Genomic DNA, 18839 nt, shown 5'->3' with positions numbered 1-18839 from the left:
AGTGTAGGAAGTAATCTTACCCCTAAGGAGTTGCAGCTGGGCCAATTATCAAAGATTAGGAACAGGCCTGGCTTTAACAGGCCACAGCTGTAACCAATGAGAAAAAGAGTGCTATAAAAGAGGGGTTGGATGGTTGGGAAGGGAACTGGAGTTAGTTGGCTACTTTGTGAACAAGAAAGTGGTAGTCAATGCTTAGAGGAGAAGCCCATGAGTAAACACCAGGAAGGTATGAAGCTTTTGTGATAAGGAGACAGCAGTATGGAATAAGATGACAACAGATGATCAATACTCCCTGTCTTTATAAAGTATTATGAAGGAGTACTCTTTCTACCAGTGCTTTTCATAATAAACTTTTTCTTGTTTCTGCTACCAGGCACTATTTTTCACCTAGAGTTATCTTCAAATTCTCAATACACCAATAAAAAAATCAATATTTGGTTAGTTCCCTGCCATATTTATGTATTACCATTTTTCTACTTTACGTTCTAAGTTTTAAAATAGTTTTATGTTTGTTGCAGTCTTTTTGGACTCTAGGTATGTTATTATGTTGGCTTCTCATTCTAAGTATGTGTTATTCAAAGTATTTTTGCTAATATCAGAAAACCATAGAATGGCTTGGATTGGAAGGGATGTTAAAGATTATCTAGTTCCAGCCCTCCTGCCATGGGCAAGGACATCTTCCACTAGATCTGTTTACTCAGAGCTTCATCCAGCTTGGCCTTGGACAGTTCCCAGGATGGAGCAACTGGGATCCACATGTGGGCAACCTGTTCCAGTGCCATCACTGTAAAGATTTTTTTCTGAATTTCTAATCTAAATCTGTTCTCTTTAATTTATAGCTGTTGTCCCTTGTCCTACAACTACATGGCCTTATTTTTCCTATGAAAAGCCAAAAGCATTTGGAGAAAAAAAAAAAACAAAAACCAAAAATCCCTCACGTGTTTATCTTTAGATGCGTTCATTTGTGTAAAGAGATTATATAAAGTATTTGTATGCAAGATATTTTGTGACTAAATGAATTCTGAACAGCAGCTATAATGCCAGAATGCTTAAACCTGAAGCAATTTATGGACCTCTATTGTGTGTACAGGAAATGGAATGACATCTGGCACTTGTTGCTAGGCAAAATGTGCCCACCAAATAGCACTTAGAAATAATCCAGCAGTTTAACTAGAAGGAATGCTAAATTGCTTCCAAGGCAGTTTGCCTGTGATGTATTTCTAAAATGAATATAAACTTCTTTTCCTAACCAATAATTTATGCCCACAAAGTGTAAACCCTGCTGTTTGTGGGGGCAGTCAGCCCCATGTGGGAAAAAAATCCCAACATTCTGGGAGAGCTTTTTTCTGGGATGTACTGAGCACCTCTCAAGAACATTGATTTCACTTGGCGTTAACAAAATATACAATTGCTTTGTAATGCAGAAAATTAGGGTCTTGAAAATCAGCACCCATACACACTGTGAGGGGTGTGGGTGTAGGAAAAGAATTTAGTCAGTCTTTTCAGTAGGTTCAGCATTCGCTTCATGTCTGCTCCAGCCCATGGACACTGAAGTGAAATAGAAATGATTGTGTTTGTCATGGTGGACTGGAGAGGTCCAGGCAAGACGTCTTTAAGTCTATTTCTGACACTATAAAAAGTAGCAATAACCTATCTTTTTAGATGAGAGGAAATTGTGTTTGAATATTATGTAAGCAATCAGGTGAACCATGTAGAAGAAGTTAGAAACACATGTGATAATTTTTATCTGTTTGTCTGATCTTAAAGCATTTCCAAGATTTAAAAAAATGTCCGCTGTCTAATTGGAATTAAACCAAGCAGTGTTCATAATAAATTCATGAAGATGCACCTTTTCCAAGAAAATCACACTATTACATATATATATATTTTTTTTTTTTAACTTGTTATGGAGAAAGATTGACTAACTTATATTCAAATAAAAAATAACACTTTATTTCATTATGATCTAACTTGGTTTTTTGTTGTGCTCCTCTATATTGTAGATATCTACCGAAGACCCCAGTTGAATACATATTGTAGCTTTGATTGGCAACTGTAATATGAATGAGCTTCTGCTTTGCTCAGTGATTGTCATTCACACATTCTTTGCAGAGAATATGAATTTGAACTAATGGCAAGAAAATTAAACAGTTCTTCTATTGATTTGTTAATTCTTCTTGTTATAAAGGCATTTCCTTTAGGGAAATTGCATTCTGTTTGGGAATATCTTCTGCAAGGCCTGAATTGATTCTTAATGTGATCAAATCTCATCCTTTTGACTGACAAGGTTGATTCTTTCTGCCAAGATTTTTTTTATGTTTTTTTTTTCTTTGCATTTTCCTTGTCATTGCTTTCTTCCTTCTTCTTTCACATCTTTATTTTGAGTATATGTTTTAATGATTGTCTGTATTTCCTCATCTTCCCTTCTTTTATTTCTTCTGAATCCTCACTTCAGTCACGTTGTTTTATTGTCTGTGGTCCACATTATATACCAGTCTTTTCTACTCACCTGATGCTGCCTCTTCTTCTTGCCTTGGTTTCTTTTTTCATTTCCTCAGACTCTAATTTCTTCTTCACTTGCTTCTAGGTTCCTTACACATGTTCTATTTAATACTGTCTTCTGCCTACCCCATTCTGCCACAGCCATTCAAAGCAATTGATGTTTTCACCTGGTTCCTATCCCTTCCTCTCCTCCCCAGTATTTTGCATTCTCCTTTCAGCCTATACTTTTACCCTTTGGCTTTTTTCCTATGACAAGCCTTGACTTAAGGAATTTATTAAGAAGAAATATGTTCATCTTAGCTTTTAAAATTTTAAGTACTGTTTACAAAGTACTTATTTTGATCTTGCATTTGTGTACACTTTTTTGTGTAAGCCATCATAGTCAGTCTTAACTTAATCCATATGCATAAGTTTCAGTATTGGCATGAATTTGCTGTCCTTGTCTAATCTATCTTTCAAATTGATCTGCTTCTCAAAGCAACTAACATATCCATAGTAAACAGACATTATTAATTTCTGTGATAATTGATTTTCCACAGTGAATGAAAGCTAGTCAGGGCTGTACATTGGGGAAGCTCTGGGAAACAAAGCTGTGCTCCCCAAAAGGAGAACAGAGGTACTTGGAGTTGTTCTTGTTTTTCAAAGTCCTATTTTAACTGTTATTAATTGCATTATTTTTGGGTTTTGTGACTTTAGTAATGCTTTTTCCCTAGTTAATTCTTTTTGTCTCTTTTAAAAAATTCTATTAATAAACCATTTAATTCACTGACTAGTCAAGGTCTTAGGGTAACCGGAATGGGTTTGTGATTATGTCAAGCTTGAAGAGGCATGAATAACCAGCATGGACAGAAAAATTAGGAGTTCAGTATGTGTTGTGTTTCTATTAGCTTGTCTGAGTTGGAAGGAAAAATAGCTTGTTTTTATTCTTGATTTCTGAACTGTCCATGCTTGCTCCTTTTAGTTTCTAGGCCTTTTACTCCCACCTTCTTCCTCAAAATGTTTTAAAAAGTGTAGAAGTCCTAGGGAATAAAAAAAATAAATTACTCTTCTATTATCAAGACAGCTTGGTGAAACTTTTTGTTTTGCTCCTTTTTTTTCCTGTTGTGTCCTTTAAAATGTTCATTCTCTTCATCTCAAACTCAGAAGTGCAAGGAAAGTCTTGTTTAGAGAATCTGTAATTTTAGAGGGATTTTTTTTCCTCTTCTTTTTTTCATTTATTGCAACAAAAGTTTTTGGGAATTTTGTCTTTTGAAAGGTGACAGAGAATCTACCCTTTTTTCTGTGCATGTAAGAGATTTTTTATCAAAAGGTACCTAGCATCCTTTGTTAGAACAGCCTTCCTTTCTTGCTGCTGTGATTGAGCTTTTGAAGATCCTCTGGTGGTTTCATTAGATGAGAGGACACCTCTGTCATGAGCAAGAGTGATTAAACTAGAGATTGAAACCAGACATGATCAAATCAATGTGAATGTTGCCATTGACTTCATCAGGCCAGTCTCTTCTGTATCCTTCTCATTCTGTATGTTCTCTTCCATTCTTTCCTGGCTGCCTACTCTCTAAGAAGGAAATGCACCGTGCAATGAGTAGAGACAAGCCCACTGACTTCTGTGGTCTGAGTGTAAAGACAGTGACTGGCTTACCTTGAATACCTTGGGGACATTAGCTAAACTCACTTGTTTTACATGTCTTCCAGTATGTTGTATTCCTTATCTATAAAAACTGGCAATTTTTTTCACCACAGTTTCTGTGAATGTAAATGTCCACACAAGTACCTAGTAATTGATTGTGGTATGCTAAGATTATATGGTAAGAGGACTACATAAATATCTGAAATTAAAAGAATTCAGGATTTCACCTGAAATGACTTCAGAACTTTGAGCTTCAAACTTTGTAAGGAATGGGAAATGTCACTCAATTGTTTGGATTTTCTTTTTCTAAATTCATTGCTTATTACCACTACATTTAAACGTGCATTGAGGAGAATAACAACATAAAGAGACTGAGAAGCTCCAATTATACCACCCACACCTAGAAATAATCTTTCTACACTAAGAATCTGGAACAATGTTTTAAAAGCAAATAAAGCAATCAGTTCACCTCCTGTCCGTTATGTTCTTTTAATTGAGAAGATTTCCCTGATTTATTTTGAACCAAGAAATAAAAATAGAGTTGATTTCAGTTTGCCATGAATTGCAGTCTCTGGTATTTTTGAAAGGTATAATACTGTGCTGATTACTCTTTGTTTAAAAGGATGGTAATCTGTGCATACTCTCACAGTTGGAGCTCTGTTCCCACCTGCCAGCTATTTTCTCACTGTTTCTCTGGGCAAGGAGGTTTTTGTGTTGCTTTTGATGCGAAGAATAAGTAATATAATAGCTCCTACTCTGCAAAAGCCTTTTCCTAAGTTGTCTGAGCACATTCACACATCCAATTATGGTGATGTACCCAAGGCACCTAAGTTAGTAACCTCTCTCTCTTACTAATATGCCTACCTTGTTTTTCAGACTGTGCTGTGCAGAACTGTGAGGTGCCATGAACTGTATGGAAAGTTTTCAAAAAGGCAACTGAAGAAATCAGTTCTAATATATATTTCACAAAATATAAGAGGTTTCTGAAAATGATCATGTTATCTGGGAAATGTCTAAGGGTCTAAAAGCAAGAATATGTTATATCCTAGTAAAGATTTTTCTCCAGGCATAAACTCTAAATCAAAGCAAGCTGCTTGTTGGAGCCACTGGCTGTAGTGCTTTCATAATTGTCTCAAAATAAATTATCTATCCATCCATCCATCTATCTTATCTATTATTATATAATCATATTACTTTAAATAAATTATTTATATAAAGCTATTAGAAAGTGTCCAGAGAAGGGCCTGGAGGGAAATCAATACAAGGAGTAGCTGAGGTAATTTGTTTTCTTCAGGCTGGAAAAGAGGAGACTGAGGGAAGACCTCACTGCAGTTGCAACTTCCTCGTGAGGGGGAGAGGAGGGGTGGGTGCTGATCCTTGTAGTGAGAAGTGACAGGACCTGAGGGGATGGTATGAAGATGTGCTGGGGATATGCAAAGAATATCTTCACTGGGACAGGCTCCCAGGGAAGTGGTCACTGCACCATCCTGACAGAGTTCCAGAAGGATTTGGACAATGCTGGCAGGCACAGGGTGTGACTCTTGTGGTACTCCTGTGCAGGGCCAGGAGCTGGACTTGGATGATTCTTGTCAGTCCTTTCCAACTCAGAGTATTCTATGATTCTGTGGCACATCTGGAAAAAAGTAAACTTTTTTTCATCCCTGCCACCTCCTTCTCTCTGGCAGTCTTCCTACTTATAAAGAAAGTGCAATGTATTCCTAAAGAATCATATTGTGAATGCCTGATTTCTTTACCAGTCCTCCTATTATTCCACTTGCTGAGCCTTCCTTCTGACAGGCTCAAGTCACTGGATGAGGAATATTGAGGAATATGAGTGAGGATGCTTCCAATCCAGACCTGACCTTTTCTTGAAGACACTGAAATTGCAATATATTTTAGCCTCTGTTATCTCAGGAATTAAATTTCTCAAATACCCTATACCATGTTGTGGAAAGTGAAGTCTGTTTAATTTCACTGAGGAGCCAGTGCACAGCTTGGTAAATTGGTAAGTCTGTACTTTGAAGAATGTGATAACAACAGGTGCTGCAGCAGGTTTGGCTGGACTGTAGAAAAACTATCAACCTGAGGCATGTTCTAGGAAGCAAGATCCATCTTTATGTTGCTGAACTTCAGATTCTTCTTGAAACTGATAAAGAAAACACTGCAATCTTTGAACAGGATAAAACTTCACAAATGTTTATCTTTTCTAAGAGCATAGGGAAAAGTTTTAGTGTTGAGAGATTATTAGTATTCAAAAAGCAAGGGAAGAAAGACCTAGTACCCTAGCTGTACAGTGGGGGAAAAGTATAGCCAAAACAAATACTGAGGAGCATTTGTTTAACGTTTGGCAGGAGATAAATGCAGGCACAACTTTACTCAGAATTGTATTTAACTTTTGATCCATGATCTTCATTGGAATGTTGAGGTATAACCCTTAAATGTGTCAGATATTTTCAAAACTTTCTAAAGTGAGATTTTGAGGCACCCATGTTTTTTTTCTCTACTAATGCTCTATTAAAACTATGTGCAATGCTCAGTTTCTTTTTAAATGTTGATGCAAGCTTGAATACTCTGGTTTTATATGCCTCTTACTTTGTAATGAGTTTTCCCCATATACTAACAAAAGTTTTGGAGACATTAGTGACTCAATTTCAGGGATTACTAGGTGGTGTTTAACAATTTTAATCTGTGACAAGCTGCTGTTTACAATTTCTGTTTTCTGTGTCGTGTGTATCTACATTGTTTGAAGAGAAAAGGGCCAGATATCCTACCAGACATAATTCTAAGGAAAAGGGTTAATTATATTTATGATCTTGAGCTATAGGAGGAATGTGCAATCCTTTAATTTCCTATATATGTAAAAGCACCATTTAAATATCATTAAATAAAATTATCCATTTCAATTAGTTATATTTATCTTGAAATTATGCATAAATTGTTTTGTAAATAATATACAGCTTTGATAACAAATATTTCTATCTCTAAGAGATAACACCTAATATAATTCTTTCAGATGAGAAGGCACATCATCTAGGAGATCCTGGGTTTAAAAACTGAAGTCTTTGGATCACCAGTCAGTAATTTATTAAGCACAATTACTGAATAGCAGTAACTTTCATGATGGTGATAGATTTCGTTAAAGTGTAGTCATCGTAGGAGGCCTGTGGTTGTTTTGTGAGGTGGTGTCCCCTTTTCTGCCCTCCAGCTCACTATGCAAAGGAGATACAGCATAAAGTTTTTAGCTTCTAACTCAGTGTTCACTACACAGTCCTCAAACAGGCCTTGTTCAGTGCATTGGCTTTAATTTAGGTGTAGGTTTTCCTGTGTGCAGCTCAGAATTGTGCCGGGCTTGTAATTCTGACCCTTTTGCCACTAGGTTTGCCATACTGTAAATAGTACTTGACTCACTTTTCTACTCCTGGGAACTGTCTTACCCACCTGGCTTGTTCCATTAAACATTTCTGTAACTGGCATGTTTAATGTGGACTTTGTTGACCAACAGAGACCCAGAAATGGTACAATGTCTGGGATTTCATTAGAGAATGCTCAAGAGAATTGTAACTCGCCTATGCTAGACCTTGTTGTTAATCCTGGTAATAAAGGCTCTCAGACTCCATAAGGTGTTGTTTAAAATAGCTTTTTATTGCTATCTTTAATTGGAGAGAACACAAGAAGGACAAAAAGGAACAGGACGGACCTTACATCTCTTTAAGTTGTGCAGCATCAGGACTTCTAATCAAGGCCTGTCAGGCTGCCTGAATTCTGTCTGTGCTGAGGTTCACCATTGTGGTGGCCTTCACACCTCTTATAGGATATTCTCTGAGGTAACCACTGTGGCTCATTTTGACTGTCAAACAAAAGGATGTTCACATGAGAACTTGAAGAAAAAGGCAAAGCCACACAGGTGGCCACTTATTTAATATGCAGCAAATGAAATGTTGTACAGCTAATCTGAGCTCAGCCGGTCCTTGAAGCAAGTTTGTGGTGTCAACCTGTGCTCTATGTAAACAGCAGTACCAGCTGCATTCATTTTGAATGTGCAATGTGTATAGCATAACTTTACTCCTAAATAACTTTCTGATTTATTTTTTTCCCCTCAGTGATCAAATACACTGGTAAAATTTGGTATGTATTTAACAAGGTATATTTTAGCCCTACCATCTTTAGCTATATCTTCAGTACTAATGACCCAGGCATTTGGAGGCACAGTTTTTAATAAATGTATGTGCCCTTTTTTAAAATAAAAAACCCTGCAGCATTTGTGGGGTTTTCATAGGGGTGTGGTGATATTTTTAATCTCACAGGCAGAAGTTGTCCTTCAGTCAGATTCAGTTCATCTCTTTTAGATTTACAGATCCTAAAAGGTTATGTGTAGCCCAGACCATGGAAGGATCCAGTGGAAGGTTTCTGGGAAAATGTTTGTTAGTCAACCTGAAGCACACACCAAAATGACTGGACTCAGGAAATGGGCTTGTACTGGCTTTTTTTCTTTTGTGCAGATGACTTTTCTTACAGCAGTTGGTATGTGGCTGTGTTTTGTATCTGTGCTGCAAACAGTGTTGATAACTCAGGGATGTTTCAGCTGTTGCTGAGCAGCCCTTGCACAGAGTCAAGGCTTTTTCTGCCTCTCACCCCACAAGGGAACAGGCTGGGGGTGCACAAGGAGCTGGATCAGGATAGCTGACCCCAGCTGACCATGGGCATATCCTGTGTGGCATCATGCTCAGCAAGAAAGAGGGAGGGATGTTCAGAATGATGGCGTTTCTCTTCCCAAATCACTGTCATGTGTGATGCAGAGCAGCTTTCCTGAGGATGGCTGAACACCTGCCTGCCAATGGGAAGTGGTGAATGAATTCCTTGTTTTGCCTTGTTTGTGTGCACAGCTTTTACTTTACCTATTAAACAGTCTTTACCTTAACCCACGAGTTTTCTCACTTCTTCCATTCCTGTTCTCTCCCCTAGCCCACAAGGGGTAACTTCTCTGAAAGTTATCTTATGGAAAGGAGTTGTTCATCTCTCAGGTATAATTTTGTTTGACATGTGTAGTATCTGTGCAAAAGTCTACACTGGTACAGTAATATATGGAAAAGCAGTCCTCTAAAAAAGCTAAAAAATACTTACTCTGCCTATTTAAAGATCTTCTTACTTAAAAGTTGATTATTTTTGATCTTCAAAAAAATGAGAAACCGTTTGGTTAAAAATAAGTAGGAAATCTTTCACAGAAGAATTGAATTATTAATGGAAACCTTGAGTCTAGACTGTTTTGATGGATAAAACTAATTTATCTCTGTCTCCCTGAGATATTTATATCATCTGTCTAAACAGCATGAGTCACATTTAAAATGATATCAACTTGTGCCACCTCCAGGATAACAAACTGGAGCTGGTTCAGCTAAGTGTTGCTTTCCTTCATTTTTATCATTCAAAATATCCAATTGATTTTCATTGAGTCAGTTCACTGTACAGGGAATTTGAATCTATAGCCAAGTGGGGAAAAAGAGATGTCACTGATCAGCAGTGAAATTTATGCTTTCTTGTATTTTGGACATTCTTACTACAGGCAGAGGAATGTGGGTTGTCTTTGTTTCTTGAGGTATGTTTATGTACAGATAGGCACAAACATTTTAATACTAAGTACACATGTGTAGTAATAGCACACAGAGGTTTTTTTACAAATACAGCTGTGGGTTTTTTATACACTTCAAGTAAAAGACTCAAGCTGTGTGAAACTGTTTGGTCTCAGAGCACTGTCCAGCACTCTGAGTGCTAAAAGTATGCATTACCCCTGCCATGTGTTGTAACTGCAGACAATGAAATCGGAATAGAAATATTTGAAAAACTTTTATCTCTTGCTTACTTTTTTTTTTTTTTTCTAAACCATGATGAAAAAATTATTTTAGAATTTTTCATGAAATTCACTTCCAAAACTTTTTTTTAAATGTCATTTGGAATTCTTTGATATCAAAAAGAATTATTAAAAGAATTATTATACATTATGCTTTTTTGGCATTTACTTGCTGAAAACGTTAGTTTCTAATACCTTATTAGGCACTTAAACAGAAGTAGGATGGACACATAGAAAGGGCTACACAATTGTATAACCTGACACAAAGAGTTATGTGCTGAGAGAATTTAAGAGCACAGGAGACAATCTCACCTTTATCTGTTTCATGCTGACACAGATGGTTGAGAGGGGAAGAATTCAAACATTTATATGAAGTAGTAGGCCATGTAAAAGAATGAAAATTCTTCCTCGCCTCTTTCGGAAACAGTTGCTCTGAAATTCTGAAATACAGGATTAGAGTAGCATATATAAAAATAAAAAAGTACTATGACCAGTATATGCAATAAAAATCTTTTGTAAGCATTCCTTTAATTTAGTTTCTAATCTTGTCAGTGGAATTGCAATTGTCAGTAAATATAGTTTTAAATTCCAAGACTAAATAAAATCATTCGTGATGACCTCTTTAGGCAGAGAAAGATAACTATAATCTAAGTAGTGGAGAGTATTCAGACTTTCCAGGTGGAGCAAGTTTTAAACTTTAATTTTTAATTTTTTTTAAATTTCAGTTTAATTTTCTAATCCATTTTAGTTTTTAAAGATACTGATTTTAAGCTTTTTTTATCTGATCCATAGATTCTTATTATGTCTTGATCTAATACTTGTCCTGTATGATGTTGATTTAAATTTTAAGTGTTTTCTTAAAATACTCTTCTGCAAATGCTAATACTTTTTCTCTCCAAATTTAGCAATAGTACTTTTAAATTAGCTTATTTGCACAACTTGTATTCAGAGATGATTAGAAGATTTATAAACTCCTGAATTCACACTGACACAACATGAAAAAAAGATGTTATTGCTGTAAATACTTTAGAGTATGTATACTAGATATAGCCACTGTGTCTAGTTGATTAATAACCTGAAAAATAAATACTATCAGCAGTCATGCCCTCACACGTATCTTTGGTGATTTTTCTCTATTTTAATGCAGGTTCTGATTGATTTTTTCGCTTTAGAACGCTGTTTGATATTTGTTTACTAAAACACTGTTCTAAGTGATCCCTCCAACACACGGTGCAAGTGCAAGTGGCATTTTTTTGCTTTTCCATAGGAAGTTCCTGCAATCATTTGTTTTGGTTTAATCCATACCTCTGTTGGATTTAGAATTTAACAACATTTATGAAATTTTCATTATCAAGGTGCTTCCAGTAATAACTAGATTGGGATGGTTTGTCATCAATTTTCATTTTAACTCTGAAAATCCATTTCAGATGAACTTAAATATGTGTGGGGAATCCAATCACTGCAGAGCATTGAGAGGCAAACTGTGCTACAGACCTTGTGTGCTCTTCTGTGTCACTCAGTCTCTCAGGCTCCCCACAGCCCAGCACTCAGTGGTTTTCTCTCTTACTCTGGACTACTCCGAGGTCTGGACACCTTAAATAAACGTGGATAAATTGGTTTAATGTAAGAGCATCTAAGTTCCAATGTAGTGAGTTTTCATTTTTAATAGCCTTTTGAGAGGGAGATAAGGTTAAATTTCTTTTCATCCTTAAAGATCTCTCCTTCTGTGTTGCTTTTAAAATCTCTGATGAAGTTCTTATCAGGACTGTGGCTTGTTGATAAAGGAGCTTCAGTGACAAAATTGGCTTGAGACGTTCTGTTATTATCAGGCTGCTTTTCCCTTGAAATTTGCTCCTGGAGTTTTTGAGCATTGTTTCTTAATTCCAGTCCTCTTGGTCAATCCATAGTTTAACTTCATCCTGTCAGCACAAGGAGAATAACAAGTGGTTGTGATGTGAAGGAGGAGGCAGTATTCTTGTGAAAACCCCAGTGTCAAGAAGACCTGGCTTTTGTTGGAGGCAATGCAACATAGACAACCAGGACCCCAGCCCTAAAAAGAGATTAAATATACTGAGATGGAGAAAAAAGTAATGATACAAACTAATAAGTTTTTTCCCCCTTAAAATTGCAACTCTAACAATATTTAAAAAAGGAGAGTCAGAAAAATGCTTCATCTGAGTTCAAGTCACAGTTATTGAGAATCTCAAATGCAGTTAGATAAGAGTTGTCCATTTTGCAAATACTATCTTGGTGTAATCTGAAACGTTTTCACTAGCTTTTCATTGGTGCAAAGTAGCACAATCTATTTCACTTACTACTGGAAAGAAAGGTATCCATTTGGAAAGAAATATTAAAAACATCCTCATTGTGCTGGTATAGGCTGAAAGTGAAAAAAAAGTTTTAATTTTTTTTCCAACATTTTCTACTCTTACAATGGAATTATCCTTCCTGTCTAATATCCCAATCAGAATTTGGAATCCAGAACAAAAAATTCTTCATATTTCTTCACCCATTTAATGAATTAGTTTTTTCAGATTTAAAAAGCACTTCAGAAATCATTCAGGGGTTGCTAAAAATGCATAGTAATGTGCCCAATTAATTTATCATTCCAGCTGCTGATTTTCTTCTGATGACTAACTTCATGCTTGAGAGAGAAATCCTTATCTTAGCATACGCATCTCACCTGCCTGTATAAAATTGATTCCATTACAATTTTAAAGTGAGAACTGCCCTCAATTGTGTTCTTACATAGAATCATTGGGCTTTTGCTATCAAAAACATGTGGCAGCAAGGACATCCGAGTATATTTTAGTGTCTGGCCAAACAGCCTGGATCTTTGCACTCAAGTAAGACAGCTTTTGATGTGAGGGTTACTTTGCTATAACTAATGTGGTGCAACCACATAAATAGATATTATTCCAAAGGCAGTATTTCCAGTTGTGTTTACTCAATGAGCCAAGAATTTATTTAAAAGCTTTAGCAGTTTAATAATCACATGACCATAGTTTCACAGTTCATTCTAGACAGAGAGGACGCTATTAGTCGTGCTGAGAAAAATAGTGACTGTAATTTCAAAGGTAGCATGTTCCTTCATTGGGCTGTTTGTTTTTAAACTACCTACCTCTACTCATACAAAACATCTGAAAGCTGTGAAGTACCAAGATGTTTATCCTTACCAAAAATTCTATGACAAAATCAATTATCAATATTTTCTTTATGAAGAAGAGTTTTTAAGCTCATCACTTGGACTTCTGGTGATGTTTTTGTGTGGCAGAAGTTATCCAGAAAATTAAAGATACGGGTGTTAAACCTAGTCACCTTTTTTGTCAATTTAAGGTCTTGAAGACCAGTCTTTTCTTATTTTTTCTTTCTGTTAAGGAGTCTACATTTTTGTGCCCCACCACTGCTCTGTAGAAAAGATAGTCATGGCAGATAAACATGCATACATTCACACATGCTCTTCGGAAGAGCATGGGAGGTGACAAACCAAGTAGTTTGTTTTGACCGATTTCATTGCCTATGGAAAGTTTAAGCACAAGATGTAGCAAATTTCAGTCACAGTGAATGTAATGTAATAAAAAATATTAAAGAAAACAGGTACAAACATGGAGAGAATCTTTTCCAGTAAGATGCACAAAAAACCCAATAGCACTGCTGAATGATGCAATTTCTGCTGACCCATAAAAACCAAAGCAGTGCTCAAACTTAGTTTCTGGTCCATCCAATAATTATTTAATACAATTGTTTTCATAAAGCAATGCAGTTCAACCTGTAACTAAGCTGACATCATGCTCCTTTTTATATTCAAAATGTGTCAGAATATTTAACCCTGACATTGAATATTGTATAGATAAGCGAAGCAAAAGAACATAAATGAATGATCTGTATTTTCATGCAAAGGTATTTAATGATGCATCAAACTCCAAAGTCCCAGCTTCCCAGCAGTTTAGTGAAAAAAGACAGACAACCTCTGAGGTCTGTTCAGCCCACACAGGGCCTGAGTCACTCTGCAGAAGTGCCTGTCTCTCATGATGGATTGCACACAGAGCTCAGTAAAAGCAGGCTTCCAAATCGATGCCCTGAATACGTGCAATACAGATGTGCATTCAGAACTTTTTATCAGAGATTTTACCTTTGTGTCTTTGCTCTTGGACCGGTAGGCATGCATATATATAGTAGAAAAATATTTTAGAAGGCACTTAGGTTGAGGTCAAGGGTCTAAGCAGAAAAGTATGTGATCAGAGCCAAATGTTTATGGTTTAAATTACCATCTTTCTGCTCAGATATTTTAATTCCCAACCAATTGTAACTTTGCAAGTGACAAAAATTCTGCAGATGTTTTCCCTGGAGAACTTGACTTAGTCTTCCAAAGTTTAGAGACCTAATGGCAGTTTTCAAGGATAAACTGGGCTCAGGACCACATCCTATGCATTGTGTGAATAATTTCAAATGCAGATTTGTTGCCGCTTCCTGTCCCTAGTGATATATCCCCAATGGGTACATCTCAGACACTTGTCAGCTGAAGGCTTAGTCACACCATGTTTCCAGAGCTGATGTCAACATGCAGTCACATTCTTCTTGCTGTTTCCAGCTGGGGTGGTATTAGACTGTGGCATCATTTCCTTGCCCCTAGTGTGTAATTCTGTGCCTCTATTTCCAGTTTCAATCCACTTTTACTATTTTGGTCCTTCAGATTGTCAGTCCAGTTATTTTTGTATGGTCTTACCTCTTCACCTCTTTAGTGAGCATTTACAGGCTTGTTATTGCCAAATGTTGTTTGTATTATCTGAATTTCTTTATCAGTATCAGTAAAACACACAGAGTTCCAAAAACATTATTTGAAACTTAGCTAGACGTCTTCTATTCCAGTAATATGCCTTTTTGTGCTAATGTTGTTTCCTTCCTTTAAACTGTGTTGTGATTCTTTGGCATTTCTAGAGCTTTTTTTCCAGAATATTTTTTCCTTTCATGGGAGGCATTGTGTCCAACACATATGATCCTATCACATGGATTTCCTATGTTCCTTTTCTTAGAATATTCATTATCTCAAAAAAGATGTGCCAGGTTATTTTGGCATAATGCTAGTCTATTTTGGGGTAAAGCTGTTATTCATTATATTCCATTTTCATTACTTCAGTGTCTGTAGCTATGCAATGCTTCATAGTTTATTTCAAATCCTGGCACAGCTCAGGAGGTAACAGGCATTTTTTTAATGTTGTCTGGATCATGTGCACTTATTTTGCTTAAAAGAAAAAAAAGCTAGGTTTTATTTTTCAGACCCTTGATTGCCAACCTGATAGGTTCATTAATAGTCTTTGTTGCTGAACTGCCCTTTCATGTACAAGTATTTTAAGTACTCTCAAATGGAGGTTATGGAGTATTGCCCTCTTGATCCAGACACTTCCTTAAAAATAGTTTTATGTCTTTGTTTTCTTCTCATCTTGGATGAGTAATTTTCACTTCCAGAGAGCATGTCATTAGCCACACTGCATTTTCTACTGGTAGTCAACATCCCCGTATTAGTTTTGTTTTGGGCTGCCTGTAAATTGTCTTTAATCTTAACTGTTTTTTTCTGCTTGGCGAAGCCACTCTTTTTTCCTGTTTTCTTTTTATTTGGATGATGAAAGTACATTTTAGTACTTGGAATTTTGCAAGAACTGACCTTGCCTAACATTTTCTGTTCTCACTTTCTTCATATATTTTCTGACATCTGACAGTTTTCCTCACATATTAATTTTATATTACACCCTAAAAGCCTTCTGCATATTCCAGATATCCTCTGAGGTGACTGCTCATCTAGTTAGAAATGGAGCCCTTTGTTATAAAATGTTTCTCTCAATGTTTGAAACTGCAAGTTTTTCACAGTCTTCTTTTTCTTAAAGGAATTATTGCATTTTCTTGAGTTGTCCTTTTTTTTTTTTTCTTTTTTTGTTGATGTGTTGTTGGTGATGATTTTTAGTAGAGTTCTGATTTCTGTTTAGCATTTATTTATGCTGCAGTAATTTTTTAAAAAATTGAATGAATGTGTCATCACTTTGAGATTCAGCTTTCTTGACCAGCTATTTAGTGAGGTCGGATACTTCACTTTTCTCATCTTCTTTGTCACATCCTCAAATAACTGGGTCTACCTTTTATTGCTAAATTTTTTTTTTTTGGGAAATTGCAATCTCACCTCACAGCTTTCATAGTGATAGCCACTCCTTATTTACTATTTCATAAAATTATATGCTTTCTAAATAATGCAGAAATTTATACACAACAAATGGGATCCTACAAAAACCTCTCTTAAAGAAAAGGTTTTTTTCTCTTACCCAGTAGTTAACTTCTTTGCTTTTTCTAATTTTCTTACAGTTTATCGCATACTTGGTTTATATGTCATCACATCATTATTTTGGTCTTGAGGAAGGCAGTAATATTGGTACATGTGGGTGTGGGAAATAAGCAAGAAGGGGATTCGTATGTCAAACTGACTTGCAGATCAATTGCATTATCCATGTGTCAGGGAAAATGCAGTGAGATATACAAGTTATGGCAGGGAGTCATAGCCTTCTACACTTCAATGTAGTCCTTTCAACCTGATTTTTGTGCAGAATATTGCCATTGCTTTGCAATTAAAAAAAATCCAAATGGCAAAATTAATATATTTTAAGGGATGGTAAAGGTGAAAATCATGTGTGCAATCTTACAAATTCATGCTAGTTAGATTCCTGACAGTTTCTTTCAGTTGCATGCAAATGATCTTCCATTAAATCTCAAAATTTTATTAATTTTGGTCTTTGGTGTTTTCTGGTTAAATAGCTCCTCTGCATAACCTCTTTCATGAGAATATTTTATTAATTTTGTTTCAACAGACTGTTTTGCATTTTAAGTGAAATTATTAATTTCCTTCATGCATCATGCGTTAGATTAGGGCATCTCTAACTGAGAGAGGTTAGTGCTGCTGGACCATTGGTAATAATTGATACAGAGTGGTTTATGCCTTACTCTGTCATTTAGACATGGGAATGGGAAAATGAGTCCTACTTTTATTAGAATATTTTTTCTTCACCAGCAGGCATCAAACTGTTAAATCACAATAGTGGCTAACATAGAGAATGCAAAGTCATAGTGACAAGCAATCCTTCAAAGGAAGGAAAATTGATATGTTTTTCCTTTACATTTTTGTAAGCTACCCTAGGATTTACCACCACTTTCTGGATTGGCTTTATGCTGTTGTCTGTCATTGAAGCAGAGTAGTCACTAGAGTAGGTTTTATTCTGTATTTTATGTCCTCTTTTTCCTTTTACTTTACCAATGGAGAGTTATTCAGCAATTTTTAAGATGGCAACTTATGTTTTGAAAAAATAACTAACATGTTCTCTTATGTTTTTGCTTTATGTTTTTTGCAGCTATTGAACTGTATCTTGTCTTAGAACCATGTTGGAAGGCAAGCAAAGTTTTCTTGAGCAACAAAATAATTTTTTTCTAATTAAAACTGTCATTTATAATAATTATTTAAACTCCTTCTTACTGGCAGCAGACTGGGCTTGTATTTTTCAGGCAGTTGACTCTAACCAGGGGAATAGATGTATTTAAAATAGACTGCAATTAGATTCTGGTTTTAAGATGCATTGATAGGATGGGAATATTATGTAAATCGGATATATATTTAAAAGATATGTATTTTAAAATGTAATTCTGTTTTGAAAGAGATGCAATTGTTTTCACATTTACTACCTAAAATTGTATAGGAATGCTACAGAATGAAGTACTGAAAGTTTGCTCCTGGAAGTTAGTGTAAAAAATGATACTTTGTATGTAACATAAATAGAGAAAATTGTCCAGCCTCTCATCCACCAGTGCCCCCAAGTCCTTCTGGGCAGGGCTGCTCCTGGTCTGTTCATCCCCCAGCCTGTGTTGATACTGGGGGTTGCCCCAGCCTAGGTGCAGCACCTTGCACTTGATCTTGTTAATACACATGAGATTCCAAGGGACCTTCTTCTTGAGCCTGTCCATGTCCCTCTGGATGGCATCACATCCTTCAGAGGTGTCAGCTGCCCCACTCAGCTTGGTGACATCTCCAAATTTGCAGAGGATGCACTTGATCCCTTTGTCTGTGTCTTTAGGAAGATAATCAATAACACTGGTCACAGTACAGATCCCTGAGGGACTCCCCCTGTCAGTGGTGTCCTCCAGGACTCTCAGTGTGACCCCCGACCAAGTCCTTGTGCACCTAACACCTCACCCATCAAATCCATCTCTCTCCAGTTTAGAGAAGGATGTTGTGGGCAACTGTGTCTAATGCTCTACAGAAGTTCAGATAAATGATATCTGTGGCTCTTCCCTTGTCCGCTGATGTAGTCATTCCATCATGGAATGGCGCAAGTTGGTCAGGCAGGCCTTGCCCTTGGTGGAGCCATGTGCTGCTGGCTGTCTCCCTGCTATTTTTAAATGCCTATGAACTCTGTTAAGTTAATCTGTTAGTCATGTTCATTTAAAGATGTAATTGATGGAATCTATTTTAAAAGCTGGATAAGAAAATACCACTTTCTGAATGAGGAAAGAAGGGTCTTGACACACTGTTTCCTTCCTTTGCTAGGCCATGGAAAGTGTGACTGTGGGAAGTGCAAATGTGATGAAGGCTGGTACGGTGAAGCTTGTCAGTATCCAACTACTTGCAATCTTACAAGGAAGAAAAGCAATGAAATGTGCAAGAATTCTCAAGATATCATCTGTTCTGGTGCAGGTAAGATGTCTTTTGTTGCTTTTGATACCTTAGTGCTCTCCCGGTGTTATCTTGAGAATCACTGTCATTTCTAACTAGTACTTTTGTATAGTATGTTCCATGAGACCCAGAGAAACTGTAGGTGTACTAAAATGTTTAAT

General features: G+C 36.4%; 1 protein-coding gene across 1 annotated transcript in view; it reads left to right on the top strand.

The window, feature by feature from the left end:
* The window catches only part of ITGBL1 (integrin subunit beta like 1), a 124868-nt gene that overhangs the window by 35559 nt on the left and 70470 nt on the right, over positions 1-18839 (top strand). The window contains exon 3 of the mRNA XM_058042826.1: positions 18553-18699. Within this exon, the coding sequence (XP_057898809.1) occupies positions 18553-18699 (147 nt within the window). The remainder of the gene's footprint in view (positions 1-18552; positions 18700-18839) is intronic.

The sequence above is a fragment of the Melospiza georgiana genome, chromosome 2 (genome assembly GCF_028018845.1).
Source record: "Melospiza georgiana isolate bMelGeo1 chromosome 2, bMelGeo1.pri, whole genome shotgun sequence".
NCBI lineage: Eukaryota > Metazoa > Chordata > Aves > Passeriformes > Passerellidae > Melospiza > Melospiza georgiana.
The sequence above is the reverse complement of the archived record's forward strand: the minus strand, read 5'-3'. Positions and strand labels throughout refer to the sequence as shown.